This window comes from Ursus americanus, chromosome 3 (assembly GCF_024610735.1).
Source record: "Ursus americanus isolate L20-20 chromosome 3, mUrsAme1.1.p, whole genome shotgun sequence".
Taxonomy (NCBI): Eukaryota; Metazoa; Chordata; class Mammalia; order Carnivora; family Ursidae; genus Ursus; species Ursus americanus.
In genome coordinates, this window is record NC_142129.1 from 55,022,552 (window position 1) to 55,035,543 (window position 12,992).

The 12,992-nt window shown below is 37.6% G+C and overlaps 1 protein-coding gene across 14 annotated transcripts in view; it reads right to left on the reverse strand.

The window, feature by feature from the left end:
- Positions 1–12,992, reverse strand: part of HDAC9 (histone deacetylase 9) — a 726,671-nt gene that overhangs the window by 526,253 nt on the left and 187,426 nt on the right. For 10 of the 14 annotated variants that reach the window (XM_045793088.2, XM_087860991.1, XM_087861000.1 and 7 more), the window contains one exon: positions 3,230–3,292. In XM_045793088.2, coding sequence (XP_045649044.2) covers positions 3,230–3,292 — 63 coding nt within the window. The other 4 variants (XM_045793090.2, XM_045793089.2, XM_045793091.2 and 1 more) reach the window with 4 other exon arrangements.

Consider the following 12,992-nt stretch of genomic DNA (forward strand, 5'->3'; position numbering starts at 1 on the left):
TGGCCCACACAAGCCACAAAAGTAGAGATTGACCTAGCAAAATGTGTCACTCATAATGAATTCCAAAATTCAATATTATAGAGCTTTTTAACTAAAAACACATTAGCAGACTGTGCTGTAGAACCTAGTTCTACCTAAAATGTCTTGCCTTAGCTGAGTCAATATTAGCAAAAAAAATGTAACTATGTAAAATACTTGCAATTCAACAGTCTATAAAGAACTCTGAAGAAAATCATCTTTATTAATGCACAGTATCCAGTTTAACTAAAATAGCAAGTGGGAACTTCAAAGCAATAGCTAACAATAAAACAAAGCTTTTTAAAACAATTAATCCCAAGAAATCTGCTGTTGGGGTTTCACTGTTCAATTACATATTCTGCAAATTCTTTGCCTTTGATTATTATGTAATGAGACATTTTACAGAACACACATGCACACACGTGCATGAGCGTGCGCACACACAGATACAAGCTGCTCTGATTTACAGTCACAATTTGCACAAGGAAAGGACTAGTGCTTATCAGACCAGGAAAACCAATAAAAGTAGCTGAAGTATAAGATAACCAAAGAAACCTTACTATCAAAACAGAACATCATTGTTCCATGTGACACACAATCCAATTCATCTATCTAGCTTGTTCGGCAAGACAGAGCATGGTATTGAAGAGCCAGAAGCCCAGGTTCATTCACTAAAAATAGTTATAATAATAGTGAGTCTGCACTTTAATAACATGTTGTTACATTTGAACCTCATAAGAATGCCAAGAGGTAAACAGTAGGACATCATCATTGTTCAGCTTACAGATGAGTAACCAGTTATACAACTGGCGCTTGCTAGAACACAGAGCTCTTGACTCCCAGAGCAAACAGCGTTCTCGCTACCACTCTGCACTCCAGACAACTCTTCCAGATCCAAAGACTCCATCAATTCCTATGTGTATTAATCACATCCATGCCACTGGTCCAAAAGGGAGTGGAATGAAATTTGTTGATAAATTAAGATAAACACACCCCAAATTTAGCAATTAACTTAAAGGAAAACCCTACTGAAATGGGTCACCAGGATCACCATCACTTCCTCCTACTGGTACATCTGTGATACTCAAAGTTTACTTCAGCTTAGATTTGCACATGAGATTTTAAAAATTCTAATATCCAGGTTCGTTCCCATACCAGTTAAATTAGAAACTCTGGGGGTGTGACCAAGGCTTCAGTATTTTGTGAAATAGTCTTGATGACTCCAAGTTTGAGAGCCAATGCCTCAGAGGAAGTACGTGATTAAAGACTGGGGGAATTAAATGTAAGGCCGTATCATATTAAAGAAAAGCAAATGTTACACAACATGGTAGCACGGATGCACGTGATTTCATGTTTCAAATTTAAAAAATAAAACAGAACCTGGAGTTTCCTTATGTATTTATACCAGACAGGTTTGGGAGTTGATGTCAATCTACATCACTTTTCATTTAATAGTTGGTGCTTAAAGGATGCTTCCCTTCCTGTAGAACTGACAATAACATGGACAGTCTCAAGCACTTCCCTGCTCAAACATATTATTGCTTTAATGTCAGGAAAGGGGCAATCTCAACTGAAAAATGGAGTAAAGTTACATGTGATTATCAAAGACATTAGAAACGGTGAGGATTGCGAACCCCTGTAGCCTGTGGCAAGAGGTTCAGCGTCAGCAGCCAGTTCCTGCTTGAAAGGCACAGCTTTGCTTCTGCCATGTGAAAGAAACATTAAACTTGTTACACAGAGGTGAGGACTGAAAGGATGTAGTACTGAAAAGATCCCTAAAAGAGTCACTTTTAAAAAGTCAATCCATATTTAAAAAATAAAAGGCTAAGTTAAGTGACTAGTTCCATTTGAGACACACCAGCTGACCCCTCCCCAAGCTCTTGTCAACTTTACAGCCACAACGATAATAGACGATAATAAACCATATTAAAACTCTTGTACGGTTGCTTCAGGTAAGCGGACACTCCTAATTAACATAATTCCAGTCATGTAAGTGGAAACATATCAAATTACACAAAATTGATCTCTCACTCTGAGTCCAAGAAAAAATCGGGTCAAGAGAAGTATCTCAAAATCATCGCAGCTAACCGAGGTTTAAAGAAAACTTGCTTCAAACACAGATCCGTAAATGGGAAGGTGCTCAGCACTGCAACAGAGATCCTGCCAACCTGTGGAATATTTCTTTCACATCGAGCTCTACCAAGCAAACGCTGCTTTATATTGCATTCTTTGCGTGGAGATCTATGTGGTGACCTAGAATTACAATTAAGCCCACAGAGGGACTCAGAAGATGTGAGGGAGAACTTTAAGCCAATTTAGACGGAAGCATTCCGAAGAGGACGGAAATAAAAAGCCCAAGCCCCCAAGCTTTAGGAACTGGCTGTGGGATTAAATATGAAGAGCAACAATTACAACTAAGTGATATTGCCCGGAGAGCCTGCTCTTTTCACAAACAGAAATTGATAACGCTGACAAGCTTGATCTCCTCAGCACATCGCCTTGAAGGTGCAAGTACATAACGCTGGAAAACCAGAATCTGTTACTGTTATTCTTTCAAGGGTTGCACCTGTGTGTAACACCTTTATGTGTGTGCTGTGCCGTCCACCTGCCTGACAATGCTAGGCTCTCCAAATGTTTTTCAAGAAAATTAAAATAACCATCTGCTAATAATAATTTTATTCCATCCTAAATAGTTTCATTTTGGGCTGATGAGAAAAAGCCACATTAAAACTACCTTTGCAACTCCTAGCAAACACATTTCAGAAGGTACATCTATAAATAGATGTGCTTCTGGATGCACGCTGTAAATATAAAATCATCGGGCTAGCGCAGGCTGCAATTTACACTGAAGCTCCAGTATGAACTTACCTGATTTTTAAAGTCCCATTAGAATAGCTTGCAATCAGTACAGATCTCCTTCTTCTAGTTGCATAGTAAGGCAAAGCACCCCCAACTACATTTTACTTATCTCAGTCCCATCCTTCATCGGAAGCTTTGAGATTTCATTCAGAAGCTGTCGTCCCTAAACACTGAATATGCACAGAAACGGTAATGGAAGGGATCTAAGTTAAACCCTACAGACGCACCAAGAAAATAGCAACATCAACACCAAAAAGCAGCAAATCCTTGAGAGGTGCTTTTTCTTAGCTGCATTTCCCAAGTCAGCCTCCTTTCACACATAAAATGTCTCAGTTATGGAAGAGGATCTTACCTGAGCTGATCATACTGTGCATTCTCTGCTGAGCCAAGAGCTGCTCTCGTCCAGCCACCCCATCTGAGGAAAAACACGAGTCACTCTCGTAAATTGTCTGCAGCATATTCCAATCACTCTTACTTCAGCTACATGAAAGATTCATCGCTGCTCAGTGCACGGGCCCCAGGAGCTACCCTCCCTGGTCCTCCCTCCTCCCTTAGGGGAGGCAGCAGCCGACCAACTTCAACAATGATTTCCTTTCTGTTAAGGTGGACATACACTTTTTTAAAAGATCTGGACACTTTTCCTGTGTTACCAACCTGTGTACAGAGCAGAAAGGACCAAGTGGATGCTATGGCTCTCTGGAGTTTAGGTTATCCCGGAAACTAAAAGCAGGTGGGAAACAGGAATGTGCTTCGGGGTTATTGCTTTGTCAGAATAAGTAGAAAAATATTAACTCTACCCACGAGAAAAAGAAACCAATTAAACCTGGCTTATAGTTCTTCAGGCTGCTAGAGTTTCGTTGCAAGCACCCTCAGTCCTGCAAGTGGCTTCAGCCGGTGCCCTTCTATCTGTTTGTGTGTGTCTCTTCCCCCTCTCTGGTCTCTCTCAGCTCAAGTTGGCTAAAGCTAGTGATAATCCATTTGCATATGAATCAACAACGGCATGGCCCACAGGCACAGAAATAGAACAATGGTCGGCCTGAGCCAAAAATAGGTCAAGCATGGCCGAGTGATTGGAGCCTGCATTAATGCATTTAAAAATACCCCAGCAAACCCAGCTGTCCAGCCTCTATCTTTCAAACCATAATTCTCTATTGCAGGGCCTTAAAAGCAATTAACTCTTTCCTCCCTCCAAGCTTGCTTTACACACTGTATTTCCACACTGGCGATTCGCCTCCAAAGAAAGGCAGGCATAAAAAAAAAAAATTAAGAATCATAATTCTAAGAGGGCAAATGCACATACATTTAATTTCATTTTATTTTTATAGTATGTGTTTTTGGAAGAGAGAGGAGAGAAGTGCAGAGCTCTGTATTGGTTCTAAAATAATACTGGAAGCTTTTGCTCATAATGTGGTTTCTGCCTCACCCACGCACAGCAATCCTGGTGTTCTATTTTTGTTGCCTGTTTCTCTGGCTACACTGCAGTTGGCTGTAGCACTAGAAGCTTTTCTGCCTTCTAGTTTCAAGACTGACAGGAGATTTAGTAGAGGTAGTTTCAGAAAATAAGCACACCCCAGAATAAAATGTTTATGAAGAACTCGCCTGATTTTTTACTTGCTATTTATGTAAGGCAATTGTCCATTTCACAAATCCTAATGTGATCTTAGTACCACCTCTCAATTTTATTGCATCCAGTTTCTATTCTATCAAATTAAAAAGGAAACATAGCTCAGATCTGAAAATGTTCCCTCTATTTCAGCCTCTCAGGCTAAATTCAATGTGGAAAAGAGAAAGGAAAAGAAAGTGTTGAGTCTGTCTAATGGAGAGAGGCAGAACCACTGAATGTATGCACCTGTAGATCAACCGATGAATATGGTCAGTCCCCAACTAGGAATATTCCGCATTCAACTCTACCTGAAACACAGACCCCACTTTTCTGTAGAAATAGCATTTACAATAGTTGATAGGCTCCCAGACCAACACACATTGTGGAATTCACCTGTACAGTAAACGAACTGTACTATACACTACTCAACATTCTATAGTCTCTGGTGTACGCTTACAACGTCATTTCTCTATGAGAAATAAATTCTGCGTCACAAACCGGGTTGTAGCATCTAGCCACTCCCAAGGGTACACCCAAAAGTGATAATCCACTTGTAGTGAGAACTCTTCTCGCTTTTCTAAACTCGATCAGCAGGGAAAATGTAGTTCTTAACGCATTAGTAGCAACAGAGAAGGAAAGGGGAAAAGCAGGGTGTTTCAAGGTTCCCAGAACAATCAGATGAAGGAAGGATCTTGGTCAACCACAGAGTGTGGGGCAGGGGAAAGAGAGCAAGGAGACTGAGTTGGGGTAGAAGGGAGGAAGAGTGTTAAGTCATTAGGCAGATAACCCACTGCCGAAGAAAGTGGCACTGAATTTTCCTTCTTTCATAGATTAACTTCTACCTCTTGCAAAATTATATTAGGACTGATAAGTTATAAGGTTTTTAACAAAGAAGTTATTCCAATGTGCATGTGACTTAAGTCAAAACAAGAAAATCTTATGTTCCTGTCAGTCAAAAAAAAAAGTATTTTATTCCATTTGATATTACAACTAAACTTTCACTCAGTTAAGAAATCAATATATAAAATTCAAGAGATGGAAATATTGTGGAGCTGGCAATTTACCTCAGGGATGATGGACCCAAGCTTCGCATTTTAGACCTGGGGGGAAATTTAGAATTTGCTACAATGGTGTTCAAACTCTCTGTCCCTCAGGATGCCGTGGGACCTGTGAGTCGACTCACAGTGCTCTCCAGAAGAGGTTCCTGCCTTGAACCAGGACAATCTCCCTTTTATTTGTTTATACCGGAATATGCAAGAGTTCTTTTGAACAGCTTCTTACAGTAAGAAGAAAATAGTTGAAATCCACTCATTTAGGACAAACGAGCTCCCTATTTTAGACTCGAAGAAAGTAAAAAGGGTGTGCTGAAGGTTACTAAGGCTGTAAAAGCACTCGTTAATGAAATTCTGGCTAAGGAGATCTGCTTCGTCTCGGGCACGTGGTCTCTAATGCAGCAGGCTTCCCATCACATTCTCAAGTCTGCATCCTGCCCCTCACGAAAATGATGCAAATAATTATCAGAGTTGTTCAGAAAAAATTTTAACTTGATTTAGTGATGAAAAATGGAACCACCCAATGTTTCAGAGTGGTTTTGAACGGAATATGCAAAACTAGTGAGAAACATGTAAGAGGAATAACAAAATCCCACTAATGACATAATATACATCTTTTGTCATTTTAAATTTAAATTATACCCTCAAACCGCAATTGACAAAAACAGACTCCCAGCTTTCATCATCATAAAAAATAAAATAAAACTCCAAAAGAGTGAGTTAGTAATTATCTTATTTCTCAGAGGTTCCAGGAAAAGCGTTCCACATAAAATAGTGTAATGTGTCTTCTTCATGTTGACCAAGTTGTTCCACTTGAGATTCATTTACATTTCATCCCTGCATTTTTTAGTGTTTTTCCCCCCATTAGCAGTCTTGTCTTTCACCTCTTCACAATGAAAAGTTAGTTTTGAGTGAAAAGACATTGGACACGTATCATAAAATAGGTATCACTTGTTTCTCAGAGGAAAAATAAGCATCATTAAAATCACCACCAGGTATATTGTCTACCATAGTCGCATTAACCAACAACTTAAATATTAAGACTGTTGTATAATTCCTCACATCATCTCAACAATGTCAGTAAAGAAATGTCACTAGGTTCCTTTTTGGGCATTTACAAAACCAGCTTTACTGACTTGGAAAGAACGATTTTAAGTTCCATTACATAAAAACCATAACAAGCTAACTTAAATGCCAGGCTAGAATAAATAGCCATTCAAAAAAAACTCAATATAATAAACATTAATTTAATAAAATGTTGGAAATTGATCTAAAAATCATTTTACATTCATTTTACACTCATTCAATAATTTTTAATATTATCTACTGTTGAAAAATGAAACCACTGTCTAATTGTTTCCCAGTGGTTTTAAACACAATATGCAAAACTAGTGATAAATATATAAGAGAGATACCAAATTGATTCAAGATATTCAAAAGCAATTATGATAATCCCAATTCTTTTTATGCAGGTATATAGGCAAGACAAAAAGATGTATAAAAAACTCGATATGGCATCAAAATATTTCCTGAAATATCCTTAGACCCTGAGCTCACAATGACATTTTCTCAAATTAGTCTTAGATGATGACTACAGATCCACTGGAAAGAAGCAACGAAGGTAGTATAACCTGATTTATTCTAAAACACTAAGATACCCTCTGCTCATCTGTGATCAGACACAGACTTTTCATGCAGTATCAAATCCTATGATTCTGGAATCTAGATGTACTAAGATTTAAAACCTGTTTGCCTGGGGGCGCCTGGGTGGCATAGCGGTTGGGTGTCTGCCTTGGGCTCAGGGCGTGATCCCAGCCTTCTGGGATCGAGCCCCACATCAGGCTCCTCCCCTATGAGACTGCTTCTTCCTCTCCCACTCCCCCTGCTTGTGTTCCCTCTCTCGCTGGCTGTCTTCTATCTCTGTCAAATAAATAAATAAAATCTTTAAAAAAAAAAAGATAGCTGAATTATAAAAAAAAAATAAAAATAAAAATAAATAAAACCTTTTTGCCTGAAATATTAATTGTGCTTTATAGGAAAGCTACAAATTCCTCACCAATACCTGGAATTCCTCACTCGTTCCCTGACTCATTCACGTTGCTTCTCCTCCCATCCTCACATTTTTCAAACTATTGTCACAGCAATAAAGTTAATATATACTTGCCTGCAGGCAGCAGACTTGGTTCCTATAGACTCCCAAGGAACAGGAAATACAGAGTACAGTGTACTAATTTTTATTTCTAATTCAAATAGCTTATTTATCTGAATTTGCTATCTCTTGGCGGAACATCGCCAATTCTTATTAGACAGTGGATATTCAATTTACAAGTGATTTCTCTCCAGTGAAACAACCGAATTGGTTACCAAATGGTCTTCCGATAAGGAAATCTTGCCTGGACCCAAGAGCAGGTAAAGGGTTTGGGAGAACACATCAGCAATGAAATTCCAGGGAGACTGTTTTATATGAAAACAAAGCAACATCAACAAAAACAATCGTTGGCCTTGATTTGATTGATAAAAATTTCTTCTCTAACTTTTCCCTTCAAACGGGATGTGCTGGTCCGTGATTTATGCTATTTCCATGGGATTACAGAGCATCAGGGTCACCCGGGAACTTGTTAGAAATGCAGCTTATTGGGCCCTAACCCAGAACTACTAAACCACACACTTTGGGAGGAATCTGTATTTTATAAGCCCTCCAACTGATTCTGACAGACAACAAAGTGTGAGAATCAGTAGATAAGATCAACCTTCCCAAAGCAATGATTAGATAGCTAAAAGTATAAATGGATAAAGTATCTTTTGTGGGCCCGATTTTAAACTAGCCAGTATTATGAGAGAACAATTTTTCCAAGTGAAAATCATTAAACTAGCTAAGAGACTGATGAAGACCATGAATTTTCAAGGTATAAAAAGGGGGATCATCCTGAAAAGGATCTCTTCTCCGGCAGATGAGACCAGCATTATACACTTAGGATGATAGGGATATGTGCACAGCTCTTCTTCACTAAACTATGTTGTACTAGGTTCTGTTTTTCTAAATATTTGCCAGTCGCACGTCAGCCCCTCTCTGCAGAGCTCAGAGCAGCCCATCCAGGAGGAGAAAGCACTATGATATAATATTCTACATGTACTATTTCACTGTCATTCATTTTACCATAGTATCTTATTAAAGCCTCAATAATTAACTTCAAATCAATAATAAATCACAATTTAAAAAAGCTAGGTGCATGTCTGAAAAAATTATCTTTTGTTGAAATCAAGTGAAATGTAATTGCACTTTCATTTTTTGCATTTATTTTTCTTGCCTTGTGGATAGAATAACCAGTGAAGAAGGTCAGACATCAAACTGTAGCAGAAATGATCTCACATGGATCCCTTAAGGTAATCATCATCATCTAGTACAATTTGAGCAAACAAAGTATTCAATATCTTTTTTTGTAGTATTTTAAAGAGATTAGCACAAAGAAATTAATATAAAAACGCATTCATAGGTACTACACTTTGTAGGACTGGGTCTAGTAACTGCAGTGATGGCAGAGTTTCTAGAGAAGTCTGGTTATCAATTGCATTGGCTCATGTCCACCTGTTCTATTGTTAATTGGTAGATTTCATTGATTATACCATTCTGACTCAAAGTTCTGAAAGAAATATAGCTTCAGACTCAACCTTCTCTCCCTGCAAAAGTCACCTGAGAAACTTACAATATAGTATTTTTTATACTTTGTATCATGGTACTCTAAAACTATCCCACACAGAAAAACTATTTCATATTAGTGTATGTACCAATATGCCCAAATGGACATATCAGTAAGCATCAACCAGAAATCTTGCTTTTGCTTTAAATGGCAGGCAATGGTTCACTCTGGTAATTAAACATCATTTTCTTTTTTAACAGCATTGACTTTGAAATACAAACCAACCTTGACTAACCTATTCTACGTTTACTGAACTATGTATGTATAAGATATTTATGAGATCAGAGACTCTCAATGGAAATCTTAGTTTCAAGACAAAACATTGTTTTTGGTTACAGGGCTATGAAAATCAAAATTGTGAAAGGAATCCAGTTAAGTAAAATTAGCATTCTGATCTTCACTATTTGGTATGCCTCAAAAATTTAAGTTTATATTATTCTACTAAGTAGGTGTCCTTCTTATATAGCCACACCTTAATATTTATCATCTTATAAATAAATGGGATTCTGATCACCAAAAATCAATAGTGATACCTAGCACCTGAATGAATACTGTATTTGAGAGCTATGATAAGACTGATTTCCACATGCTAATATAAATATAGCAGACATCGAAAAAATCAACCCAGAAATGTCATTTCTTGCCACAAAGGTCAAGCTGATATTTACCATAGCAAACCACTACCTATCACCAACTTAAATCAAGAGAATGCCAGAATGCGTGCCACTGAAAATAGCAACATTTTTTTATATTGCAATTATATTCTGACTTCATAAACGATCTAATTGGATGCCAACTACCATATTTAAGAAATAGCAAGCGCCCAACACTTATTTTTTGACTGATCAAAAATATTTATAGCAATGGTGTATAACTAAAGTACAAACATTTGCAATTAGCCATATCACTAAGTTTATCAGACATCCCATGGGTAAGGAATCTTTCCTATTTCAGGACTGTTTCGTGCAACAGATTTTCTTTTAATTAACATTTGATAGATATTTTTCTATCCCTTTATTTTCATCCTTTGCATCCTTTAAGTATGGCTTTTACAGACAGCATATACTTCTTTTTTTTTTTTTTTTCCTTTCATCCCAAAGAAAAGTCTCATATTTGGTAACTTCATAGAAGGAAATAGTGGCCCTCGGTGGTTCATCATCTTCTCAAGAGCAAAAAAAACACCAGTAAGTCTATTTCACCTTTCAAACTTGTGCCCATACCTTACTTCCTTGGCAAAACTTTCGTGATCTAAGCAGTCATGAATAGAGAAGACCTAACTCTATCCTTACTTCTATCATAACAGAAGTCATTGTATATTTCGACAATTGGGTTATATACCTGTTCCCCATGCTAGGCATCAGTAAGTCAGGAACAGAACCATCATTCATCTCCATGCCTACTGCACACCGCCTAGCAAACAGTAAGCACTCTATACAATATGGGAACCTATGTCAATACACATGATGTGTTTGATTTTTCTATGCTTCCATTCATCCTTATTTTCACAGGTTAAGTGTTAGGCAAACAATTTTTATCATCTTCTGCATCAGCCATTCCTATCCCACCAGCCACCCTCCCCCAAATCTATCTCCAGACTTCGTTTTCTTGTCTCAAGAAAGGTGACCTCACACACCCAATGCCATCACCCTGGTTAGATAAATATGATGATTACATCACACACAATTCTTTTCAGGACAATATGGTAACAATACATAAGTTTTGTATCATCAATATAACACAGAGAGATTATAAATTCTACCATGCTTTATTTTCCTAGGAGTAAACACAGGAAATTTGAAAACTCAAGATCATAGAGAATTTACTTAACACCTTTCCATTTCTACATTGAAACTATTTTTTACTGAAAAGGAGTTTTGAAAATGTTTACAATTGTTCCTGTGCTCTTGAGGCTCTCCTGGACTCTTCTAATGGCCAGCTTGGCTCCAGGACACAATGAAATGACTCATCTGAAAACATCAAAGGTCTAATCAAAAAAGTCCCACTTTATATTCTCATTGACTTGAAGAATTCCCTTTCAGTTTTAAAGAGCTCCTACCTGGTCTATGTCTTTTGAAGGAGGGGCCTTATGTTCACATATTTTCTAAATCAAAGAGAGATATATTCTGGAAAATGTGGAAACTTCAGTGTCAGATATTAAGCTATACTTGACTCATGAAAACCATAGAATATCTTTCATATGAAGGGCAACTACATAACACTTCATACAACGTGACTTATTGGATGGAGGAGGGGCTCTGGATTTAGACAGAATTTGACTTGAATTCTACTTCTGTCACTTAGTAGTCAGCTATAAGCTGTACAGCTTGGATAAGTTACTTAACCTTCCTTAGTCACAATTTCCTCACTTTAAAAATATTACCCTTGGCCTCACACTCACTTATGGAGCACCAGAGCATGGGGCTGAAGACCTTGAGAGGAAATGGGGGAAGAAAAAGGCTGAAAGAGAACAAGGCCTCTATAGTTACCATCTGAAGAAAATATTGGCTATATTTGCAAGGGGCTTTCATGTACAAACCTTTAACCCAACTGTGATCTTTATTTTATCTGCATTTAGTGTTGCAGATGAGTTGTAAACCCAATGGAGGGAGGAATGCCCTTCAAGAACTTCCTCAGATATGAAGCCCCGAGTACAGAATTGTTACTTGAAAGGAGGACCTTCACATGGCAGCTAATGGTGCTTTCTGCTACGTAAAATCGGTTTATACGCTCAAATTATTATCTGCTGAATATTGTATTAAAAGTGCTTCATGAATGTCATCTGTGGAGCTTAAAAAGTAAGAAAAAAAGAATATACATATCATGTCTGATAGGAAACATATACCACAATGCTATGTAATTAATGCATACTGAACATGGTCCTGAATTATTTCATGAGAGAAGAAAACACTCATGTTGTCAGCTTTGAATTTTCTTGGTTGATATTGCTCACAGAAGGGTTCATATAAACATTAACTGTGTCTCACTTCAACTTCATCCTTCTGCTCCCTCTACCCTTTGCCTATTTGCTCACATTTTGTTCCTCCTACCCCCCCAAACATGCATCAGAAAAGGGAAGGGAGTATTTATTTCCCCAAATTGTAGCAAATTAATAAAGACTAAGAAATCATGACTATAAAATAAACGTGGTAAAAATGAAAAAAAAAATTAACATCTGCAAGGTTGCTTTAATATTTAGAAATATGAATATAAAACTTCTATCATTATGACAAGAACATAATAGGTACTCATTACCCTGTAGTGACTATTATTATAGCACATTATTATTTTTTTTAAAGATTTATTTATTTTTATTTTAGAGAGAGAGAGAGAGTACACAAGCATGGGGCGCTGCAGAGGGAGAGGAAGAGAGAATCCTCAAAGCAGACTCCCTGCTCAGCGGGGGAGCTGGCCATGGGGCTGGATCTCACAACCCTGAGATCATTACCTGAGTCTAAATCAAGAGTCAGATGCTTAACTAACGGAGCTACCCAGGCGCCCCTTATAGTACATTATTAATACACACATCAAGAAGAGAATAATTGAGGGCCTACTTTGATTTCTGTATTCTGAACTGAGATAATTCCTATTTCTCAAAATCATTTATAATATTATAAAACAGAATATAAAAGTCACTAGTTTCTGCTATTTCCTAGAGGAGAAAAATGAGTATATGTAAGTTAGATAAGAAAAATTAGAATTTCCATTCTAGGCTGATAAACAAACCATGTGTATTCTCCAGGCTGATAAACATTCTCCAGGCTG